Raw genomic sequence first — 25776 nt, forward strand, 5'->3', positions numbered from 1 at the left:
CAGAGAGGATTACTTCTTCTTAATGTGTGTCTATTATTCAGAGAAGTAGTGTGGGTCTTAGCCCTCCTCCAATCTTTCACACTGTGGGATTTGTGCCTTTCTTCACTTTTAGAATTTGAAGAAGCTGCAGATTTGCTGGCCAAAAACCCTGAGGCAACAACTAGGAGCCTTGGCTACAATCAGAACCATACAACACTTGATGTGGGACCTGAGGAGGATCAAGATCCAGAGGGAGAGTCGGACCAAGCAGAGGTGAGATGAGGCAAAATCTTTCAGAAGCACTAGGGAAGAGTCTGGAGAGCAGCTCTCTGCCCCAACATTAACTGCCTTAGGCCAGTGTGTGATATCCTTCATAACTGTCCTTATGCGCCAGTTTTGCTGCAGTGACACCTGGTGTGTAGTTTTTGTATGTAACTGGCTAAGTTCCCTGAACTAGTGCAACAGTGATACCTAGTGGACAGCCACCATACAGCATTTCAGGATGGATTAGAGTGTGGACACTGCAGCCTGAGTGACAACCACTGCATCCCATTTTCCTGAGGTTCTAGAGAGGGCATATAGACACATGTGCAATCTTAAGACCCAGCATGTAATCATTGTCAGAAACTGAGGTTTTAGTAGTGGCATACATACGATGGTGCTCAGGGGGTCACTCAGAGTATTTTATTTTCTGAGTTTGTAGACCGAGCAGGCAGTAGCGCCGCAGTGACATTCAGTGGCCAACTAGAGGGTGGAGTCCTAGCTTGTGGAGACATCAGAACACGAGTAATGACCAGACACCAGTTACTGTGTATGTAGCCGATAGACACCATTACAACAGTGATATGCAAGGGCCAGAGTATCAGAGGCCCTATTATTTTGTGATTTATAGTATGAAGGTGTCTCATACCATATTTAGGTATCTGGGATGAGGTGCCGTCACCCTAGAAGTGAGCTTTCTGTTAAGTATTCATCTATGTCGACTCTCAGCACAGCAGTAATTTCACCATCCTGGTCTTATACTGAATGAGACATGTTTCACTCCTTGCAGCTGCTGGGGGGACCGAAGAAACCGACCAGCTTTTGGACCTTTGAATACTACCAAGGATTCTTTGACATCAACACTATGCAGGTGACGTAGCCTTTAGCAAAGATTTAACTACCTTTCCTTGTTTAATAGTAGCCTGCTCTTTGGTATTGGCTTGAACGGACCAGAAATACACAAGGGCAGCAGTGTTTCTGGAATCTAGTCACTGTATGGCCCGGACTGAGATCATTGTGGAAATAAACAGTTAGCATAGACATCAATGGGCCCAGCACAGTAGTGAATTAGCGGAGATCCTGAAATGAGTATATATACATGGATGCAGCAATGACACACTGTGGCCAGCGTATAGCACTGGTTGAGTTCCCGGAGAATCAAAGGCAAGTCTGCAGTCCTTTCTTATGATGACTGAGTACAGCATTAGATGAGGTTCATTCACCCCCTCCCCCCGCTAAAAAAAAAGCAACTGGTTGATGACAGTCTATAGTAGCTTATTGAAAGTATGGCCATTCCATCATATTGACTTTCCTTTGTTCAGCAACTCATTCACCAATACCCAGAGCAGCGCTCAGTCGCCTCTTAGGTGTGAACGGCAACCCCTTCCACATGCTCCTTGCCGCACACTATTCTTGGGCAGTACAAGACCATTGAAAGGAAATGTGGTATCCAGGGGTATCAAAATACAGAAGTTCCCTCTTTTGAGTGTAAAAGCACCCATGTGATCTTTGTAACCCAAAAGTAATATGATTTCATTAATCCTCCACAGAAGGGTTTTAAAAAATGTCAGGAAGAGTTAAAAATGAAACAGTAACTTTAGATAAGCTGCCCACTTCATATATCCAGTGTTCCAACAAACGTCCACTCTAGATGTATTTTTATGGCCCATGTGTATGTTGCTTATTGTTCTCCCTGGCAAGTTGGGGTATTTATTAGTCCACATGCTTTGGATCTGGCAGCTGTGAAATTTAAATAGTTGAAATCCAGAGTGGTGAACAAGTAAAAATGGCACGAGAAAACCTATATTCTTCTACCAAAGTCGTCTGCTTCAAACCCAAGGTCAGCTTCCAGGCTTAAGCATAACAAGCTTCTAAAGCATTACTAAGTATTCAGATGATCCACAAAATGACACTTTAGACTTCACAGCTCAGTAGAAACCTAGTCTAGTCTACTTATCCAATGGACTAGGTTAGTCAATGACATTTTGTGGTCTTAGTGAATCGATCAGTGGTCCATGGCCCTCCCACGGCTTGGTAAATTGATGTAATAATATTAATAGGCCCAGCTCGACCATACTTCTCACCTCTCTTCCTATCCTAGCAGTTCAGTATTCATTAATTAATGCGCAGACTATGATAGCAGTCACACTTTACCAATTAGTCTTACAATGGAACTTCAACTGTTGCCAGCTCACAACCTCTCAGCCATATGAAACTGCACATAGCCAGTTCACAAGAGGTTGAAGAACTGGTTTCAGATCCTGCCAAGTGCCATCAAGGTTTCCACACAGACGTTAGCACTCGCAGAGAGCCAGTTGCCTACTTGCAACTCAGCGGTGCGGAACCAAGTCAAGTATAACATGGTAGTGTGTTCTTCTAATTTACATTTGATTAGAGCGTGTGCACAGCCACCATCATTTTTGCGAAACCCCAACAAAAATTCTCCTAAAGCTTGAATAGGGAAATAAAAACATTTAGTAATGATTTCATCCCAAGATGCCTAGTGTAAAGCAAGTCCAGATATGTACAGCAGATGACTGCTGCAGCTGCCTTACATTCTCAATCAGAGGCAAATGAAGTTTGAGAAAATATGGCTATAAGAAATCTTATAGATAACCTTGTGAAAAAGAAATGCAAATAAGCAGTATTTAAAGTCTGTTTACTTTGTTCTCCATATTATTCTGGAAAAACTATTTTAGAAATAGTTTAACATTATTTTTTTTTTTTAAATATAGACTTCCCCGACGACACTTTGCTCCTGCTTAGATTCACATGCATCATCCCCAGTTATCTAAAATTAATAAAAAACTTGAGTAATGTGTTGCTTTTATAAACCGAAATCGATAATTCCTCCATTGTATCAATCAGTCTATCAACTTCCCCACAGGTGCTGGATAGGATTAAGGCATCGGTGATCCCTTGGCCAAGAAAGAACTTTGTGCGACATCATTTGCGGCATAATCCGGATCTCTATGGTGAGTTTGGCAGCAAGAGACATGCCAATCTGGTCAAGCAAGGCAGACGTTGCTCAGACACTGACTGCCTGGATCAGAAGTGATAGACTGGGGTAGGGTTGGGATCAGGGAACATCTGCCTCATACCAGTTACCAGATGTTTCAGAACTCTTCCCTACTGAATTCAACCAGTTTCTTTGGGAAAACAGATCAGTAACTCTGCCACCCACACTAACATGGACTTGATATAAGGTATGAGTCACAGCATTAAGGAAGCCCATCCTCTCTCAACAATACCCCTAACCATAAGAGATGCTCAGTACTCTAAATGGACACAGTATGCCTGGAGTTTTAAGGATGGGCACTCTAAACTTCAAACTAATAATAACCAGTGCTTGGTCCATAGCAGGTGGGAACGTTGCAGGATCTAGCTGTGGTCAAGAGTGCTTTGAGTTTTCAGTGGTATGAGAAAGTAGAGTGGTCCAGTTTTAAGATTTTAATAATTAAAGAATATGGGTAATCCTTTGGGAGATTATTCGGTAAAGTCAAAATATTTCTTCACGGCAGGGGTCCTGAATGCATGAATCCCCCTGCTTGCAAGATTGCCTGGGGCTGAAAACCAGCAGTGGCCCACTGCAATTAGAGCGGAGCACAAGTAGTTGACACCTAGGGAAAAATGAAGACTAAGTAGAGTTGCCGTGTTAAGATTAGGGAGAAAATAGGACCAGGACCTAGAGTTTCACTTCCAAAGTCACATTCTGAAGTCCTGTGTGGCTATGAACTGAAGAGACTTGGCCTGGTATTCGTAGAGAACTGGTCAAGAAAATCCTGCAGGCATGTCCAAAAGTCGTTTCTACAGCAATTTAGCTTTCAGTAGCAGAATGAAATTGCACAGGATCAGCTAGAACAATCTTTCTAACGTATCAAAGATGGCCTAGCCCAAGCAGATCTTTAGCGCTGCTGCTAGTTTGAGGAAGTTGCCTACCAACCCACCAGACACCTACTCTCTGCCTCACTGACTTGCACACATTCCCGCATCTGCAATAGCAAAACTGGAGATTGCTCATTCTCCTGCATTGCACCCAAGACATGGAACAACGTCCCGCTACACATCAGAGCCTCCTGCTCTCTTTTTGAGTTCTGCAAGAAGCTGAAGACCTAGTTCTTCGTATAAGCACCTTGGGGACCACACTACTGTCCAAGTGCCTGTATACCCTTTCGGGAGATTAGTGCGCTATACAAATCAACATAACATACTAGTGTTCACTTCAATTGCTCTGACAAACTAACACTCTCATTTCTCCATTAAAGGGCCTTTCTGGATATGTGCCACCTTGGTCTTCACCGTGGCTATTTCTGGCAACCTTGCCAACTTCCTGGAGAATCATGGTGACGACTCTTATCACTACAGCCCTCAGTTCCACAAAGGTAAGAACCTATCTTTCTGCACCTTTTGTCTCAATGAGACATTGCTTAATACAGCAAAGGATGTAGGGTGTCTAGTGCTTCAACTTCCACACTTATACATGTAAGAAAAGAACATTATGAAAATGAATCCGGTTGAGTGCTGGGTGGATTCCCTCACTTTGTCTATCCCCTACCATATCCAATCTATGTCTCAGCTAGTTCAGTTTAGTGCATCATCACGTGTCAAGAAACTACCTTCCAAAACCATTCCTAACACTGGCGATGAAGCAAACTGTCAGATGGGGTGACACTCCTATCCTGAAATAGGGTGTAAGAGAGGCTATGTGTCTTCTGTTCAGTAAGATGCCACTCCTATTGCAGTGCATTTCAAAATTAAGAAGTGTGTCCTTTAGTTCCGGTAATATGATACTCTTCGTATAAAGGTACTTCCAACACTGGTTATGTTTCTTGATTTTGGCGAGTCCGCATTAGTTTTCAGTTTGTGCCAAACATTCTACATCTCTGGTAAGATAATACCCCTCTTCCTAAATGTTTCTGCGACTGGCCAACCATCTTGGTAAAGGAATCTGACACTGGCCAAACATTTTTTACTGCTGGTAAGATTACAATCCTACCCTAAGGTGTTTCTACCAGACATCCTCTGTCCCTGGATATCCAGCTCTGAGATGTGCTCTCATGAGTGCATCCAAAGAGGCATTTCCCTTCCCCCTGAAAGGACCACTGCTCGCCTACAAATCAGATTGTATAGGAAGAGGACCAGAACATCAGTGAAACCAAGGGAGTTCACATGAGACCAGGGTAATAATTAGTAAGATGTCCTCATGGTGCAATGTGAGTCTTGATCATCCTCCGGGCCACTGCCATACTCTTTCCAAGTGAACTAGGAAGGCGAGTAAGACAGGAACTTCAGTTCAAAGTCTAAATACTTAAGCCGTCAAAACAGTAAAGCAGGAGCAGGTCTAGTCAACATGTGCAGTCTTAGCAAGTCGTATCTTGTGCTGAAGAAGTTGCTTAGACATAGTCCTTCTGTGGCTGTGCCCTTTTATAGGCCTTCCCTGATTACTAGTTGATGTCAGGTGCACTGTGTGGAGGTGAGAGGGGTCCCTACCAGAGGGACCTGCAATAGATAAAGCTTGTCAGCAGGTTGTTGCTCCTTGCTTTGTATTATTTCCTAAAGCCACTTACTGCATGGACTGCCATCCCCCACAATTGACTTATTCTTCATGGCTTTCTTTCCTGTTGCTGCAGTTTCCCAATGTCACATCTTCCCCTGTAGCCCAGCTACAGGGTAATGTGTTGCTTCCTCTGAAATGTGGGGTTTAGAGGTGGAATGAGTGCAAGGGGGCTGAAACTCCTATCCTGTTATGTGAGACAGATCAAACATCCATCATCCCTGGTAGGATGATACAGCTCTAAGCTCTTTCTACAACTTGCCAATTATCCTTCTTCCATGGTAAGGTGGCACTCCTGTGCAAGGGTGTTTGATACTGGCCCCACATTCAATAGATGGACAACTATCTGAGGATGTTTCTGAAACTGGTATATGCTGTTCATCCTTTGTAAAATGCCCCTATTATTTAAAGGCGCTTCCAGGATGACCCTTCCACTCCTAATGTGTTTGTAAGACTAACCAATCCATTTCAACTGTCTTTTAGGACACTTGTCCGAATGTGTTCATAAGGCTACCTAAAATGTCCTTCATTCACAGCAATGTGGCATCGCCATGCCTAATAAAAAATCTGCATGGTGGATGATTCTTCATTGACCGCTACCAAATAAAATGTGTTCATTTCTTCTTTGTCCCCCTCTCCTAGTATCCATTGCTGGAATCGTCATCTACAGCTATGCTTGGCTGGTGCCCCTGGGATTATGGGGCTTTCTGAAATGGAGGCAGGGGTATAGCGCAGGAGTGGACACCTACAGTTTCTTGGAGACCGTATGCGTGTATGGCTATTCGCTCTTTGTGTACATCCCAACTGCGGTAGGTTACCAGAGGTCACTGCCTTGTCCTTATATGTAGGTAAGAAGGCGGTGAGCTCACTTGCGGTCTGTGTCTTTTGATTTTTACTCATGTACAGGGCACTACTATCACTATGATGGCCGACGAGCAATCAGAAGATTTAAAGTGTCTTCATTTGGGGTAATCACTGGCATGGGCTATGTCTCCAATCTGCCCTCTTAGGGTGCATGTGTTCTCTCCCTTGATTATTAATTAGCCTGTGCTCAACTGGGAAGGACATACGTACAATTTTTAACGCCAGAAGTGCTGATTTTCCCTCAGACTGGAAGTCCTGAATATCTGTACCCAAGAGCCGAGGTCTGTAATAATTTGAAGCTATTTATTGCTTTCTCAGTAGTGAATGTTTCAGGCAATTCTTAACATGCCATATTGGGGAATTATGGGAAAGAGTAGGAGACTGGACAAACCTTGATCAGACTTGGAGACCAGAAGCCAGTGTCAAAGAGGGCATGAAAAAACATGTTTTAGTGTCAGATCAAAGGTTCTGACAAGGATGTGATGGAACTGAATTCAATGATTTAGCAGATTGCACTGAGAATGATATCTGAAAGAAACACGTTAGTTAGATTCCTCACCTTAGAATATCCCCAGGCGTCAGACTGGATCCGGAAGATTTTTCATCAGCAATAACCCTTGCGCGTCGCTAGGCGTCGTCTGCGGCTCCGCGTCAGTCGTCGGGGTCGTGCGCCGGAATGACGTCGGAGTACTTAGACGCCGCCCTCGCGCGCTGACGTCAGTTCTTCTTTTTTCCGCGCCAGTAAGCGCAGATCCGGGAGAGCTACCCTTTAGTCAATTTTTGACTAATTTTTTTGACTCTTTTTGGTCAATTCTCGACTCTGGTGCCAGTAGGATGCCTGGTTTCAAGGCCTGCGACGACTGTCACCGACTGATGTCGGTGACCGATCATCACCGCCAGTGCCTGTACTGCTTGGGCCTCGACCACGACGCGGCGTCGTGCTCAGATTGTATGGCCCTGACCTCGAAAGCTAGGCGGGAGCGGTCCCGCAAGCTTCTCGAGCTTCGCCACTCGGCTCCGCGTCGCTCTCGATCCCGGTCCAGGAGGAGGTCCAAGGATCGGTCGCAGAGCCGCACTCGACATCGTCACTCGTCTGGCTCGAAGTCTTCGGGTAAGTCGAGGCACTCCAAGAAGTCCAAGAAGCGACACCGCTCTTCGGACTCCCCTTGCCGGTCGCGCGACTCGGACGAGGGTCCGGGTGGTTCCGGATCCGCAGGAGCCGCAGGCGCCGCGCAAGTCCCCATACCCGACGGTCCCTGGGACTGACGCGACGGCGGAGGTCAGTGCCTTCCTCTCGGCCATGAGGAGCCTGGCCCCGCCGTCGACGCCCGCTGGCGCGCCTTCGGGCCCCGCGGACTCAACTGGGCGACCTCGCATGCCGGCGGCTCCGGCCCCTGCGCCGTTGGAGGCTCCGGCCCCGACGCCGCAGGTCCCCGAGGGGCCCGAGCCTGGGCCCCCGTCGACGTCGGTCGACCTCGTTACGCCTCCTCCGCCGGCGCCGACACCGATACCACCCCCGACGCCGGCTCCGGTCGACGCCGATCCCCGGTTCAGCCCCTGTCCGGTCCAGACGCCGATGCGGCGCCGCCCGACGCCGCATCAGACGCCGCTAGAGACACATATTGTCTATCGACCGGCTCCGATCATTCCTCCAGTTTACCAGGAATCGATGACCCTATGGCCCTTCAGAGCCAACTTGCACAGGACTGGGCAGATGAACTGGGGGAGGCCAGTGGGTTGGATACCTCTCCGGACACTGGATTCATCTCTCCTCCGACTGTGGCTTCGGAGGAGGGTGCAGCTTTTTCTGTGGTGCTGCGCAAGGCGGCCGAAGCCCTTGGGCTTGAGCTGCCTGCCGTGGCTGTGAAGACTAACATCCTCACTGAGGTGCTTCAGTCTGCCGCATGCTCCACTGAGCCTCTGCTGCCATTCAATGAGGCCCTCACTGACGTTCTGCAGGGCACCTGGTCCAAGCCCTCCACAGTCCCTCCTGTTGATAGGAACGTTGCCAGGCGCCACCGCCCTGCTCCGGGCGACCCCAGTTTTCTGTCCCAACACCCCACCCCCGAGAGTCTGGTTATCCAGGCCTCTACCTCCCAATCCTCCTTCCCGTCCGCTCCTCCGGACCGGGATTCCAAGAGACTGGAACAGTTTGGTAAGAAGCTGTTCTCTTCGCTCAGTTTGGGCCTGCGGTCTTTGAACACCGCCTGTCTCTTGGACCGTTATTCCCACTCTCTGTGGGATGCGGTGGAGGACGTGCTGCCACTGTGCCCGGAGGAGGCCCGGGCGCGGCTTTCCTCGGCCCTGGCCGATGGGAGAGATGCAGCGCGCCATGCAATCCAATGTGGACTCGACACTACGGACTCGCTGGGTAGGGCGATTTCTACCACGGTGGCGCTTCGACGTCACGCCTGGCTGCGGTCCACGTCTTTTTCAGGGGATGTCCAGAGCACCCTCATGGACATACCTTTTGATGGCGCTCGCCTTTTTGGTGAGAAAGCGGACAGTGCGCTGGCTCGCTTCAAGGACTCCCGGGCTACGGCCACGTCCTTGGGCCTCTCGGCCCCGCGGCCACAAACTTCCGCTTTTCGCTCCTTTCGTGGCCAAGGAAGGGGCACCTCCTCACGTCCGCCTAGCCACCAGCCGCAGAACCAGCCTGCACGCGGTCGCGGACGTGGTTTCCGCCGAGGCGGTACCGGAGAACGACGCGGTCAGTCCACATCCACCCCGGCAGCATCCACCTCAAAGCCTTCCTAGTCTGAGCTTTCAGGCCCATTCCACGCCAGTGGGCGGCAGAGTTCGCCATCACCTGCTCCACTGGCGTTCCATCACGTCGGACAGGTGGGTGCTGCAAATCGTCCGAAGGGGCTACTCCCTCCCCTTCGAGACGACCCCTCCAGCCATGCCACCGCAGCACCACCGTATCTCGGGGGATCATTTGAATCTTCTCCACAAGGAAGTTTCGGCCCTCTTGGCCAAGGGGGCCATCGAGCGCGTTCCGAGCCCAGAAGTAGGTCGTGGTTGTTATTCCCACTACTTTCTGGTTCCCAAGAAGGGCAAAGGGGGCCTACGCCCTATCTTGGACCTCCGGAACGTCAATGCCTTCCTCCGGAAGGAACGGTTCAAAATGTTGACTTTGGCTCAGGTTCTAGCTGCCCTAGACCCTGGAGACTGGATGGTAGCATTGGACTTGCAGGAAGCTTATTTCCACATCCCCGTCCTGCCGGCCCACCGGCGTTACATGCGGTTCACGGTGGGTCAGGAGCACTTTCAGTTCACCGTGCTCCCCTTCGGCCTTACCAGTGCCCCTCGGGTGTTCACGAAAGTGATGGCGGTGGTCGCAGCTCATCTGCGCAGATCAGGGGTTCCAGTCTTCCCCCTATCTCGACGACTGGTTGTTGAAGGCGGGCTCGCCCCAGGCAGTTGTCTCCCACCTCCAGACTACGGCGGATCTCCTGCATTTGCTGGGGTTTTCCATCAACGTGCCGAAGTCACACCTGAGCCCCTCTCAGAAGCTCCTCTTCATCGGAGCGGTTCTCGATTCGGCGCAGTTCCGAGTCCATCCACCGGAGCAGCGGGTCCGGGATATACAGGCCCTGATTCCCATTTTTCGGCCTCTATCCTGGGTTTCGGTCAGGCTAGTGTTGGGGCTTCTGGGGCTGATGGCCTCCTGCATCCTACTAGTGCATCACGCCAGGCGGCGCATGCGGGCTCTGCAGTGGGACCTGAAGTTTCAGTGGGCCCAGCATCACGGCAACCTGTCCGACCATGTCTTGATCTCGGGGGGCACTGCACAGCAGTTGCAGTGGTGGCTCACGGACCGCGATTGAGTCACGGGCAAGAGCCTCTCCCTACCGGAGCATGTCGTAGTGACGGATGCGTCCCTCCTGGGATGGGGTGGCCATATGGGAGAGGCGGAGATCAGAGGCCTCTGGTCTCCGGCGGAGTCTCGCCTCCACATCAACTTGTTGGAGCTGCGAGCGATCCGACTTGCACTGAAAGCCTTCCTTCCCTCTGTCCGGGGAAGTGTCGTGCAGGTGTTCACGGACAACACCACCGCCATGTGGTATTGCAACAAACAGGGCGGGGTGGGGTCGTGGACCCTTTGTCAGGAGGCTCTGCGCCTCTGGACATGGCTGGAACACCAGGGCGTCACCCTGGTGGTTCAACATCTGGTGGGCTCTCTGAACGCCAGAGCAGACAAACTCAGCCGCCGGTGCATGATGGATCACGAATGGCGTCTGAACTCCGAGGTGGCGCAAGGTCTCTTTCAGCAGTGGGGAGAGCCTTGGTTAGATCTATTCGCCACCGACGAGAACGCGCAATGTCAGCAGTTCTGCGCGTTGGAATTTCCAAGGCGGCACTCGCTCGGCGACGCTTTTCGTCGCGAGTGGAGTTGCGGTCTGTTGTACGCCTTTCCGCCTATACCACTTCTGCCCAGAGTGCTGAGGAAGATCAAGCGCGACCGGGCCCAAGTCATCTTGGTGGCTCCGGATTGGGCACGAAGGTACTGATATCCCAAGCTACTCAGTATGTTGACCGATCCTCCGCTACGTCTGCCCCTTCGGGAGGATCTTCTGTCGCAGCAGCAGGGGACGGTCCTCCACCCGAACCTGTCCAGCCTCCACCTCCATGCGTGGAGATTGAGCGGCGGCAGTTGATGCCATTTGACTTGCCTCCTGAAGTCTGTGATATCATTCTGGCAGCCAGGCGTCCCTCCACAAAGACGGTATACGCCTGCCGGTGGAACAAATTTGTGGCATGGTGCACAGCAAAGGCTGTGGATCCCCTCTCCGCCCCTCTTTCTGAGGTTCTCCTCTTTCTTCGGCCCGGCAGGGCTCTGCCCTGGGCACCTTGAAAGGTTATCTTGCTGCCATCTCTGCCTTCTTGCGGCTTCCTGATCAGCCTTCTCTTTTCAAGTCCCCTGTAGTTACACGCTTTCTAAAGGGCATTACTCACACGTTCCCTCCTGTTCCGTTTGTAATGCCTCAGTGGGACTTGAATCTTGTCTTGACATTCCTGATGTGCGCTCCGTTCGAGCCTCTTCACAATTGTCCCCTTCGTCTTCTGACTCTTAAGACTGCTTTTCTGGTAGCCATCACCTCGGCTAGACGGGTGAGTGAGCTCCAGGCTTTATCTTCAAAGCCTCCTTTTCTGTCTGTTCATCCGGACAAGGTTGTCCTTCAGCCTCGTCCCTCCTTTCTTCCGAAAGTGGTGACTCCATTTCATCTTGGGCAGTCTGTCACCTTGCCCACCTTCTTTCCACCTCCGCATCCTTCCAAAGAGGAAGAGAGGCTCCACCGTCTGGACCCAAAACGTGCGCTCTCCTTTTATTTGGACCGCACAAAGCAGTTCCGGGTGGACGACCAACTTTTCGTTGGATACGTGGGTGCTAAGAAGGGGAAAGCTGTGCACAAACGGACCATCTCTCGGTGGGTCGTTTTGTGCATCAAACTTTGTTATTCCTTGGCAAAAAAGGACCCTCCTGCTGGGCTGCGCGCCCATTCTACTCGGGCCACTGCGGCTTCTACTGCTTTGGGACGGGGTGTCCCTTTGCAGGACATCTGTCAGGCGGCAACGTGGGCTTCGCTACACACGTTTGCCAGGCATTATTGCCTTGACAGCCAAGTCCGGAGGGATGGCTTCTTTGGCCGTTCTGTCCTCCAGGACTTTCTGGTGTGATCTTGGTTCGCAGACCCACCACCGGGGATGGTATTGCTTGGGTATCTATTCTAAGGTGAGGAATCTAACTAACGTGTTTCTTTCAGATGAACAAGTTACTTACCTTCGGTAACGATGTATCTGTAAGAAACATTAGTTAGTTAGATTCCTCACCGACCCACCCATCCTCCCCGTTCTGCGAACTGACATCTAGGGTTAAGGCTATCCCTTTCAGGGCCCTAGAATTTTTTGGCACCAGTGTCGGTCTCTTGCATGGCTCTGCGTTCCTGGCGCGGAAGGCTATGTACAAGAACTGACGTCAGCGCGCGAGGGCAGCGTCTAAGTACTCCGACGACGTCATTCCGGCGCAGGACGCCGACGACTGACGCGGAGCCGCAGACGACGCCTAGCAACGCGCAAGGGGTATTGCTGACGAAAAATCTTCCGGATCCAGTCTGACGCCTGGGGATATTCTAAGGTGAGGAATCTAACTAACTAATGTTTCTTACAGATACATCGTTACCGAAGGTAAGTAACTTGTTCTTCCCACCTAGTTGTAGGTTCTGAAGGCTGGGGATGTCAGTCTTTGATTTAGATCGAACACTCCTGCTCTACTCATGCATACACAATTTATTGTAGCGAAAGCAAGGACAGTTCACACTGATGGGTTTGTGTGTTTTGCAAGGAGCTTAGAAGGAGATTGGCCTGTGATTTGGAATTCTGTGTAGATCCTGTAGAGCCGTAGAGAGGTTTCCATGAACGCCAGTGCAGCCTTTGTAGTCTGTGCAGTGAGTATACCACAACTCCAAGGTATAGAGTGTTTGCAAGTCCAGTCTCATAAACATAGGTGCAGTGGTGGTCACTGTGCGTGGGAAATCTGAGAAAAGGAGAAATCGTGCATATTTGTCATGAGCATATGGAGAGAGGGTGTTTAACCAGCAATGTCAGCCAGAAATAGATTAGTATCCATGACTGTTCCCAGTTTTTTCGTATTTTTTTCTGCAGATAGGTACTGGAGAGTCAGACAGGCTTGTGTTTATAAAAATTTAAAAAAGTGTGTCATTCTACCAGGAATCCCGTAAAGCACAATAAAGTAGGAGAGGGAATAAGTAGAAATTCACCTTATAAAAAGGAAGTTATTTTTATTTATCTGCATCAGGGGACATTGTATTTTCGAGAAACGTACAATTTGACTCCGACATTATATACACACTGCACACAATTGGTAAAATTCCCAAACAGAAATGCGCAGTTTACGATGAAATCTGCTACTGTAACCGCTCCCCTGTCACATCTCCTGCTAATGACTTCACAAATTGAAACGGTGGTGACATCACATTTTGTACCACCATTGACATTATCAAGTGTAGAGATCTTAGGGTATGGGGAGATGTTGGACCCTCTAGGAAAAATATGGGAAAGCGAATTGGAGAGTTGAAAGAAGCCTAGTTAAAGCACAGAGGCTCTGGCTTCCTTTATTAAAGCTTTGTTCAAAGCCATTGAGAGCGTATAAGCCAGCAAGTGGTGTTACTGGAGTAAAATTGGATGCTTACCTTCACATTTGTGCTAGAAAGTTTTTAATTCAATTAAAAAAAAAACCCCACTAACCCTAAATAATTATTACTTTTCCACAGGAGGATATACATTGTATAGCAGATCCACAAAGCTCCTACGAGCAATACATTTATGCACTAAAGATTTTGAGTGGCTGAAATACTGTTTTCCCTGCTTCTGTTACTCAGCTCCTGTGTCTGATCCAGACCCCCTGGCTACAGTGGACACTGATCTTGTGTGCTACACTCATTTCCGGCTCTGTCCTTGTGCTAACCTTCTGGCCCAACATCCAAGGCGACACCAAGTTGGTGGCAATCTCCACCATAGCCAGTCTGGTAGTTCTGCACATCCTCCTCGCCATCAGTTGCAAGGTATGTAAGTTGAACATCACGCCTCCATGAGAGTATCATGAGCCCAGCTGTGAGAATTTGAGCAAGTCTTGTTGCACATACATTGTCATTGACTGTGCTATTAAAGGCATTTTCCGTTTTGTTTCTTGTTGTCCTGATGATCGTTTTAAGACAATCCTGCTATTCAGTTAATCACTCTAAAACCTATACAATGTTGCATACATTTGCAAAGACACAAGAAGGTGTTGCTGGAGTAGACATTCTGAGCTATTTACCAACACCAACTTGAAAGGAGAGGATGGGAACGTTACACTTTCTTTCCAAACTAAAACAGTAAATCTCCAGAGAAGATGTCGCAGCTGTAACTTTAGAGTGACATTGTCCTCTAGCGTGGAGAAGATTTTAAGTTGGCACATTGCACAAATACGTTTTTTTATTTATTCGGAAACCATCCTCCCTGGATTCCTCAGTGGGAGGCATGGACACGATAATCTTAAGACAACCAGCAGCGAAATCCAAAATGCTCATACCTTTTATTTTTTTTTCAAATGACACACAGCCCTTTCCAAAGGTGGGTCAGTTTGGCACTAAGCTGATAAATCAGTTACGTTTACTGGCCTGCCAAGAGTAACACATATTTGAACTGTCCCCATTGAGTAGGGCATGCTTTTGTGTTTTTTAGAACATAACTCTGCCATGATGGAGCTTCTATGAGGTTCGAAATGTGCTTGAAGCAATACATAATGCTGGGCAGCAGGAATTTTCTGCATCGGAGTAATTTGAGGAGGGTGCCGTCTGAGCATTTTGCTCTGCTTCTTGTTTTCAGGTATTTTAAAAACTGAATTTCAGAAGCAAGCTGATATTGTTGCTCAAATATGAATTTACCTTGAAAAAATGAAAGACTAGGCATTTGGCAAAACAGGAACTGGTGCCATTTGCACACTTGCGGCCACTGTGGCCCACTTGGGGATGGTTTTACTCAGTTTGTGGGGGCGGCTTAGTGGAGTTTTTCCGGACTTGCTCCTTGTTTTGGCGCTTCCTAGTAGGCCGTTGTGTGTGCGTGTGGTGGCTTGCCATCCTCCGGCTCTGGGACTCTTCCCCATGTGGCCTGTGGGGGCACTTACTTGGGGTGGTGTATCATTTGATGGGTGTGCTGAGTTACCTCCAATTTTCACTCACTTGGGCAGCAGGTAGGGGTCTTCGAGCTCAGGGGACGCACTGCATATTGCCTGGCAGCCTTGCCTACACCACTTCCTTCCTCTGGGAGGTGTCAGAATGGCTACAGAGGCTGAGTTTGGTAATCCATGAGGGTATGCACAGTCTGTTTTTCACTGCCATTGCCCCTTTGCGCCTTGAGATGACTCCCCACCTAGCCTCGGGGGACTTAGCCAGCATACACAAGTCGAGGTCCCAGATCTCTTGCTCCCTGTGTACCTTAATGGCTAACAATGATTTTGTCTTTTTGGCAGTCTCCACTAAGAGGTGGCGTGCGCGGCATGCGCAACGCCGAGCTAATTCGCATAGTTTGAGGAGATTCCCTGTATATATTCAATCCATCGTTCTTTTGCCCACTACGCCACGCCAGTTTGGACCCAGCCATATGCAAATCAGACTTGACCCTGGGCCCCATAGGAACAGTCCAGACCTAACTGCCAGGCCAGGTCCTCCCTGGACCAGAAACAAGCATCCTGGGACAGGTTTCAGGGTATGTCACCCTTCTTTAGCCAGGCTAGCTTGAATCCAGTGGCACAGTGAGCAAGGGACCCACGTCTGGGCATACCCATCCCACTTAGGGCGAAAAGTGGGACAGCAAACAAATGATGGACAGAATGCTGACAATGCAAACATTCTCCCCCAGTCAAAAGATCTGAGTTAAATCAATTGTTCTTTTGCCCACTACGCCACCCCAGTTTGGACCCAGCCATATGCAAATCAGTCTTGACCCTGGGCCCCATGGGAACAGTCCAGACCGAACAGCCAGACAGGGCATCCTGGGGCGGACAGTAGTGTGTGTGCGTCTTTGGATGTCCTGTCGGTTTCTTGCGTGCCTAGTTGCTGCATCCTCACCATCGCTGTCTGATCCTGGTGGAACAGGCGTCCTCTTCCACGCTATCGCTAGTCATGTTACTGTTTAGACCCCACTATGAGGTTCCCAGCTGCTCGTGGAGTGTATGTTTTGTGGGCTAAAAGCAGGGGACGGGGGGGGGGGGGGGTGGCAGGGTCGAGCTTAGAGGGATTCTAGCACCGAATTCATGGCATGCTGAAATCTCATGGGTTAGCCAGTTGGGCAAAAAATGTTACAGCAAACAGATGGACGGAATGCAAACATTCCTCCCCAGTCAAAAGATCTGGGTGAGCAAAAGAATGATCGATTAAATCCAGATCCTTGTGACTGAGGGTGAATGTTTGCATTGCCCAGCATTCTGTCCATCAATTGTTTCTTTTGCATATGTCGCCTTAAGTGGGAAGGGTATGCCCAGACGTTGGTCCCGTGCTCACTACACCACTGGATTCAAGCTAGCTTGGCTGATGAAGGGTGATGCCCTGAAACCAGTCCCAAGATGCTTGTTTCCAGTCCAGGGAGGACCTGGCTTGGCAGTTCGGGCTGGACTGTTCCCACAAGGAACAGGGTCAAGACTGATCTGCATATGGCTGGGTCCAAACTGGGGTGGTGTGGTGAGCAAAAGAATGAGTGATTTAATCCAGATCCTTGTGACTGGGGTGAATGATTGTATTATCCAGCATTCCGTCCATCAATAGTTTCTTTTGCAAATTTACTACGAGCACAGCTTTAGGACAAAGGTGCAAACAAATTTTCACAATGCATAAAATAAACACATATGAAGGGTAACAAATGGTAAGAAAGTGCAGTGATTAATTTAAAACATTGTGAATTTTTTCTTTTAGCAGCGGATTAGCAAATATGAAAAGTGGCAATTGTTTCATACACAGAGAAACGTTAACGAGACATAATATTCAACATGAAACAGTTGCAATAATTTATCTGCACCCCAACATCAAGAAAAAATACATCAATTGAAAAGCACAATGAAAATAGAAGAGAAAAAAATTACAGGAAATAATTATGACTTTGTCCAAAACACCTAGCGTATGCCGCTCAATGACGAGGGGAATGGAACTAAATAAGCCCAAAAGTCTGACAATTTTGGCTCTGTAATAAAGATAGCAACAATTTATGTGGAGAAGGAGATACGTGACAACTACAGGCCCTCCTTAACCAAGCACAACTGCACTTTACTCTCCAAGATCAAATTGTCACTAACGTCCGAAGTACACCCTTTGTCACGCCCAGTGGTCCAAGCGAATAACACTTCTCACTTCTTTCGTATACGACCAGTGTTAAGAAACCGATAGCACGAAGAAAACTCCTTAAGACTAAAAAAATTAAGATTGAGATACTGACTCTATATCAGACCCAGAGCCTATGAGTACCGTCTGTGTCATGCCCAGTGGTCCAAGCGGTGAGGCTCCACCCATTTATCACACCCAGGGATCAAGCGTTCCGTCTGTATCTGTCCAAGCGGTCCCGGTATCACACCCAGAGACAAGTGTACCCTGAGTGTCACATCCAGCGGTCCAAGCGACTAAACAACTCTCACCTTTCCTAGTGTGCTGACTATCGGAGAAAGGTGATTTCCGCGGGAACACCTCCAAGTAGCCAACGACTACTCAGCTCGAACACATAAAATAGGCAATATGTCAGATTGCTGTTAAGGGCAAGACGCTAAGGTTAGATTTTTACAATTCTTCCTAGTTTTCCATATGCCAAATACTGGTACTAAGAATCAGATGTAGTCTCTTACCCACTTACGGTGGCTTCAGGACAGACCTCCACCCCGCGGATTCAGCAGAACTTCCAATCAATTGTGGCTTCTGCTCACCGTTCTTTCTGCGCAGATGTGATTCTATACGGGCAGGTCCTGTTCGGCTCAAAGAACCAATCTCTCCTATCTGGCTCACCAAAATGTTGCTTGAATAGGAGTTTACCTTGAAAAATATGAAGGATAAGAGGTATTTGGCAAAACAGGAACAGTTGGTTTAATTAAACGCAGAGGCCGGTGGAACAGGCAAAAGAGTCAGGTCGGAAAACTGTCTCAAAGCACATTACTTTTGCTCATCTTTTTATACATTACATGAAGTGTCAAAGCAATTTGTACATTCCTTTAGACACAGAAATCTGGGCCTAGTCACAGGGCGATAAATCTGGTCATTTGATAAGAAGCGCAGGTGGGTCTTGACTTTGCATGGACACAACGTGGGACCAAGGGATACATGTCTAGATGTCCGCCATAGGAAGCATGTGATCATTGCATGTAGTGTGCTTGCTGTGTTCTGATTGGCTGAGTATTTCTAACTTAGTGTGCCATCTGAATTTTTATTTGGGAACGTGCGCCCCTCCAGCCAAACATGTTTTATTGGGGCAAATCTCCTAAGACCATTATGGTGGAATGATCTGGGTTTTTCGGTTTGCGCGTTGGTCTAAGGGTTACATCTCACCCCACCTGTTATCCGTCTAAAAAATCTAATGATGCCTAAAAAAGTGAGAAATAACACGGTCATCCCAAAAATTAGAGTATCAGCAGGAGTTGAAAATACAACAAAAATCACTCACTTGCAAATATTGTGTAATCTTTCGGTTGCTTTGTGTGAGAATGCTGTAATTGCTCCTTTGAATACCAGAGTGTCTCAGACACATAAGTACTTTACGTGACAATGCATATGTAATCTTTTATATGTATCATCGTGACATTCTTAAGTGGGTGGTCACACCTTAGGAAGGGCCCGAGGGTTGTAGTGTGCTTAGCAGGGAGTAGAATTCAGTGGTTGGGGCCCAAGCATGAGCCTAAGCTGCTTTTTTGTTGTTCATTTCCAGCTCTACTTCTTTGAAGTGCCTCCACATAACTCCAAGGTACCCGATGCCACTACCACAGTAGCGTCCTTGACGAAAGCCTTGACGCAGTCTAAGAACTAGAATGGACACCTCCTGTGCACCTCTCCATAACTGGTAGAAAAGGTAAGATGGGCAAGGGAATGTCACGGGTCGCTCATCCAAGGATAGGGAAAAGCACAAATTGGCTAGCATCATAAGAGGCCACAAATGATTTACCATGATATAGCTTTTATGGGGTAAGGTGTGGTAGAAATAAGGATCTCAGAGCCCTTCTAACACCCAAAACCTCCATTAAGGAAACTGAAAACGGTGCTGGCAGATTGGCATAGCCCAAGGGGAAGGGGGTATATGGTGTATCTACCAGGCTGGGCCATCTTCACTTATGTAGCATAGAACCCTGAGCAATAACCGAAATATTGGTAAGGTTTCTGAAATAACGTACTTACCTAATTTAGAGTTTCAGATTCGTGCATAGGGTGTGCTACACAAATCTGGAAATCTCCACACTGAGCTTCCTTAGCATCTTCTATATACATATATATATTGAAACCCATCATTAGAACATCCTCACTGTCGTACATCTGGTCTGTGCTCGCAGCTGGTCTTTGTGACTATGCTGAACTCAATAACAGCAGAAACCTCTTTGGGAGTTGTACCTCAATGTATCACTGGAGCTTTATACATTGGCCAAGAAGTGAAATGTGTTGTAGGCATAGTGAAAGAACATCTGGATGGGAATTCAGTCAATTTGACATAGCTAAATAAGATTTTTAACTCGTGTCCCTCAAAAAATAAAACGTTTTCCAAAATGAACACCTCGAAATGAGCAATTGTTTACCGGCCCTGAAAAATGTTTCTGCAGACTGGGGGGTGAGGGGTCATCATAATACCAAAGCGTGTTAACAACTTGTAAAAAGACAAGTCTCCAGTCTTTCGAATAAGTTATAGTTCAAAATGAGGGGAAATAGGTAGGTGTTGCAGGACATGCCATTCTGGTCCATATCAGGAACATCATCTCAACACCAGTAGTAAAATGGGACCGGATGGAAGTAGGGCACGGCACAGACAACAGAAGGTGGAGGGGGACAAATGCCTATCCTAGTATCAGAAGAATACTCATGCTTTTCATCATTGGAAAACTGGCCCAGCTCTAGTCAAGTGGAAGGTGCAGTCAATATACAGACACATACAAGCAATCATGTATGCTACAGAGGATCCAATTGACCTAGATAAGGGTTATGTTTAGGAAGAACTTATTGAAGAGAAGGCTTTCAGTAGTTTTTGGGAGGCTGGTCAAGAGGCTAGGGTCCGATTTGAGAAAGGATGGAGTCCCAAATTATGGGGGCACTTCTAGAGAATGATTGGTTCAAGGTCCATTTTTTCTGAAGGCCAAAGTTTCAAGTAGTAAGGAGGCAGTAATGCAAAGTTGTTGGGAGCCTCCAAAGGGTTTGTTTGTTAGCAAAATCCAAAAACATCGGCAGTGGGTCAGCAGTAAACGGGTCATCATGACACACAGAAGTCTGCAACCGAAGCGTAGAGTAGGCAGCTAAATGAGCGAGCCAATTAAAGCCTCTGACACATCCAAATCCTTCTTGCATCTTCACAATACAATATCGGGTGTTGACCAGACTTAATCTTTAATTATTTTTTTTCATTTCCTCTCAGCAGGTTTTATTCGAGCCACACCTTATCCAGGTAGCACCTGTGCTGCTGGGAAGAGTTCCACGGTGACATTCGCCTTTAAAAATCTTTGTCAACAGCAGGCAATCTGAGTTTCCATCTCGCTGGTGAATATTCTCCAAAAAGTTGGTACTTTGCAGTCATTTGCATTCTACAGACAGGAAAAAGTAGCATGTCGATTAACAATCAAGTGGACAAACTACCCACTTTCCTTGGCACCAGCTCTAATAATGAAGAAGCGATCAGTTCTTTGCCCACGTTCTTCATTTGAAGTAAAGGGACCATTTTGAAATATTTCTCCTACAGACTAGTGATGCAGGGTGAGGACTATTTTCAAACAGAATCTGTTCATAGCAAAGAGGATAGTGGCGGAATGCAAACTGCAGTCGAGTGGAAGGGAGATTGGAAAGTGCGACTGTAAAAGTGCCCACTAGAAAAATTAGATCGTCAAACAATGAACTGAAACCGCCTGGAGAGAATACCACTTGCTTGAGAAGACCACTCTTGAAGGAGAAAGGGTTGCACCCACAATGGGAAAAAAAAGGATTCAGCAGTTTCACCTTTCACTGCCCGCCGATAACTTTAAGCATTTTCTTACAAAAATTCTAGCGTACTAAAATGCTAATTTCTCTGATCAGACGTTTTTGTTTTTAGCTGCAGTGGGATCTTATGGTAAATTATGTTTTTCATGGCACAGTTAGGATCATTTAAAGTGCACTCGTTGAGAACATAAGAATGTGTAAAAGTTTTTTTCTATGCTATAAATTATAAAGTAAACCATTTATTTCTGTGAATGGTATTAAAATTAATTTTATTTTGACTGCTAGTTATGAAAGAAGATGTTCTCAAATGGTACACGTTTTCATTGCAGAGTAAATCACTCCCAGAGGCAGTGCTGCAAAATATTTTGCAAACATCAGTAGTTCAGTCTAAAGATAGATATGCATTAATTTCTCAAGTTTGGTGTCTCTCAGGAGACTATATCAGAGATATTGGTTTAAGTAATCCACAACTTAAAATGCAGTACTCTTAATCTTTTAGGCCAGGTACTGCATTGTAGGAGAAGGTCAGATTTCCCTAACACAGAACAGGAGCAGCAGATTAGCAAGCGTCCAGCATATGCGGGAGAGGAACAGGATAGGAAGAAGCTATGCAAGCTTCCCTCACACATATAACAGCACCAGCATGGGTAATGGCAGAGTAAGGTTCAGGAACGCAACACGACAGAAGCATTCCCTCAACACAAAAATTAGGTGCATGATAGAAAGTTCCTCACACACACACATGAAGCAAGCTTTCATCAGATACAGAACAAGTACTAAATAAGCAGCAGCAATGCAAGCTTCTCTCTCCTTCAAAACCGGAAGAGCATAGGCAGCAACTACACAAGCTTCCATCACATGGGAAATGGGTACAGGAGCCTTTGTAAGCTTCCATTAGATGTGGAAGACTTGCAGCATGAGCAGCTGTAATGAAAGCACCCTTAACATACAAAACAGGAATAGCATAATACAGCAGCTAAGCAAGCTTACATCACATGGGAAAATGGTACATGAGCAGCAGTACTGCAAGCATTCTTCACACAAAATAAGAACAGCAAGCATAGCAGGTATGCCAGCTTCCCCACTACACGGAACGGAGACTGCATAGGTAAAAAACTGAGCAAGCTTCTATCAGATATGAAAGTGTTAGAGTGCACATCTGCAGTGCAAGCATCCATTACATAGAAAATAGGAATAGCATAATTGGAAGCTGTGCATGCATCAATCACATTGGACATGGGTGTAAATGCTTTCCTCACACAAAATAGAAACTTGAGCAGCAGCTATGAAAGTTTCCCTCACACACAGGACAACTACAGCATAGGCAGCAACAGTACGAGCATCCCTTAGTCCCTGAAGAGTCGCATGATAGACACTGGCAACGGACCCGTGGGTAACACTTTGAACAAAATCTATCATATTTGTAATGCAAATTCCACTCTAGATATGAAATCAATGAAATGAAAACAGGGGCCCAAAATGTTCCTTCAATGTGATATGTAATATCACGGCATTTGCCTAACAACATAAAACTATCAATGTAAGCGGCACCTGGTGCAAAAGGTGCTCAGTGAGATAGCCAAAAATTATTCTACATATATATACACACATCCTGATCACATAGGGTATCCATTTTGTATATTAGATCACTTACGGATAAATCCATGTAGACATCAATGTCCATAAGTAAACCCAATGATGATGACGACGTTTTGACCCTTAAAGGAACCAATCCACGAGTCTCTTCAGGACAGCACCATTCAATAAATGACTGATCAAAAAGGCTGACACCTAGCCTCCTACATGAATATGTGCAACCAATCCAAATGGTCCACCGCGTGGTTGATTGGAGATCTCATCAGGGCTGCAGGAATTCCAACAACTCAGCGGCGACTCTGCGTCCACGAGCGCCGTTTTGTGAATGCTGTGATATTACAGATCACAATGAAGGAACATTTTGGGCCCTCGTTTTCATTTGATTGATTTGACATACTACTGTGGAGTTTGTATTATGAGTATGATAGATTTTGTTTAAAGTGTCACCCACAGGATCATTGTGTTTGTTCGGTATAATTGACTTAGGATCCGTTCTGGGTATAAGGGTCTGTTCTTGTGTTTTTTGACATTTTAGTAGATATTGGCAGCTCAAGCTTCCCTCTCACACTGTATAAGTACATAAATTGAGCAGCAGCAGTGCTAGGATAATGCAGAGTATAGCGTGATATGGTAGTGTAAGTATCTACCGACACATTCCAGGAACGTAAAGATGCTCAGCACATGTAATTGCTTTCAAGGTTTATTCACAAATCATAGTGTATTTGGGTAATGGGTTTCTCAATGTTTGTACAAACAAAAAACATGTCTACACGCAGTGCCACAAAGCGGTAAATTAATAAATACAGAAACTGGTTTTTCTTACTGTATCCTGGGTAAAGTTCCACTTTAATATTCAAGTAACAAATTGTTTCCTTTTTCCTCATGAAGTATTATCCTCGGATCAGCTGGCAAACAAACATTCTTCAGACCTCCTTATTGAAGTTATCTGTGCTGAAGCCTAAGTTCCTCGTCATTGCTACCACCAGGATTACTACTCTATTGACATGCCGCCTTTGCAGGGCCACCAGCGCCCAGCCGGGTGTGTGAGGGCCCTAAATTCCAAGATGAGGAATCCCTGTCCTCCTACTTCTCAAGACCACGCAAAACCGGTTACCCAAGTTTTCCCTTGTCTCGTAATTAGGAACAGCATACTTGCTGTATCTTTCCTAAACGGGCACGTATGCGGGACCTGTCCAAAAAACCAAGAGTCCCTACTCTGTGAATGGTTCAGTTAATGCCCCATCTACTGCAGTGGCAGCCAGGTGGATGTGGGAAAGATATCACAGCCTAACACACTTGGTGAGTGGTGGCATGGTAGGTGACAGTGTAGGGCTTCATATGCATGGTACAAAGTCTTTGATGAAGGCACTTACATCTGTTTTGAGACGTTCTATGGCCATTTAACCCAGCATCTGAAACTGGTAGTTCAGTGAGGCTGGCCACGTAGAAGACAAGCATGTATCTCATTAGCAGGTAGAAAATGCAGACAGTTCCAAATAGTGGAGATATGTATTCCCTCAAGTGCATGATTCTATGTGTTCCTTCCTGTGGTTCAGTCAATGAATTGCTGCCAATGGGTGTCTGGACACCTTGCTTCCCAAGCCAAAACCAATACAAAGATCCAGAAAGACAGTGAAAAAAAATATACACAAACGTGCTCTTCACTATCACTCTGCAATATATAAATCTACATTATAAAAGACAAAAAGATAACAAGGGCACTCCTACAAACCATTCTGAATTCCAGAATCATGAATTTACGGATTCAAAAGTGGCTTCTGCTGAAGTCCGCTGTGAATCTCTAGCAGATCACTTCATCTAAAAAGCCAAATAGCAGGAACTATATACAGACAGAAAAAAGATATCCTCCCAGTCTTTTAAAAAAAATATATATATATTTTTATTATAAAACATAAAATAACAATGCAGCAAAAAACAAAAAAGAAAGCAATCGTAAGGAAGGACTCATTTAAAATACATGCCGCACACTTACGGCCAATAAAATTAAAATAAACAGTAGCGATGACATATAGTATTAGATCTCTAAGGGGACTCCCTATCTACATTATATGGAGCATCATCTGCAAAGGGGGTACACAAGAGTCCCCTATATTCATTACATGGGCCCCAAATTCTAGTCCATATGCCCGGGCAGCCTCTACTTTCGTATATCACCCTCTCGGCTTGCATGCACCAGTCCATATCTGCAGCCCAGTCCGTACGGCGGGGCACAACTCCTCTTTTCCATGTTCTGGCAATATTCCTCTTTGCTACAATACAGCCCAGAGCGACCCACAGTTGTTCTGTGCGATTCAGATCCGTAGCGTCCCAGATGTTTAAGAGACAGAGCCTAGGGGAAAGTTCTATGAGTTTCTGACATATTTGGGACATAGTAGTGAATATAATCTCGAGCCAATAATGTTTGAGAATCGGGCAAACCCACCACTGATGTAAAAAAGTACCCACGGCACCATAGTCACGGGGGCAAAGTGGGGAGTTTGTGAATCCTATCTTAACCAGAGCTATTGAAGTAGAATAGGCTCTGTGTAGTAGTTTTAGTTGGATCAGTTTAAATCGGGACCTGATGGCCACCTCCCCAGGTGATGCCAGGGCCTCCCTCCAGTCCTCATCTGCTATGTCCCCTAAGTCAGCCACCCATTTCATGCAAATTTTATCAAGTGGTTCCGGTAGGTTGTTGAGTATCTTACGTTAAGTTAAGGAAATAGCCTTATCTGTGAGGTAGTCGTCTAGGAGCCTATCTTCTAAAGGTGATGAAATGGGGAGATCAGAGCCTTTGGGGATGGTCTTGGTGAGTGCGCTACG

At 46.8% G+C, this 25776-nt stretch overlaps 1 protein-coding gene across 2 annotated transcripts in view; it reads left to right on the forward strand.

Moving 5' to 3' along the window:
- YIPF2 (Yip1 domain family member 2) overlaps positions 1-23780 on the forward strand; it is a 76072-nt gene extending 52292 nt beyond the window's left edge. The window contains exons 3-10 of one of the 2 annotated variants that reach the window (XM_085600656.1): positions 113-252; positions 1031-1111; positions 3128-3215; positions 4506-4622; positions 6437-6603; positions 14062-14244; positions 19118-19258; positions 20801-23780. In XM_085600656.1, coding sequence (XP_085456782.1) covers positions 113-252; positions 1031-1111; positions 3128-3215; positions 4506-4622; positions 6437-6603; positions 14062-14244; positions 19118-19216 — 875 coding nt within the window. In that variant the 3' untranslated portion in view covers positions 19217-19258; positions 20801-23780. The remainder of the gene's footprint in view (positions 1-112; positions 253-1030; positions 1112-3127; positions 3216-4505; positions 4623-6436; positions 6604-14061; positions 14245-19117; positions 19259-20800) is intronic. The other variant, XM_085600657.1, reaches the window with a different exon arrangement.
- The last annotated feature ends 1996 nt before the right edge of the window (positions 23781-25776 follow it).

The sequence above is a fragment of the Triturus cristatus genome, chromosome 4_2, assembly GCF_964204655.1.
Source record: "Triturus cristatus chromosome 4_2, aTriCri1.1, whole genome shotgun sequence".
NCBI classification, from domain to species: Eukaryota; Metazoa; Chordata; class Amphibia; order Caudata; family Salamandridae; genus Triturus; species Triturus cristatus.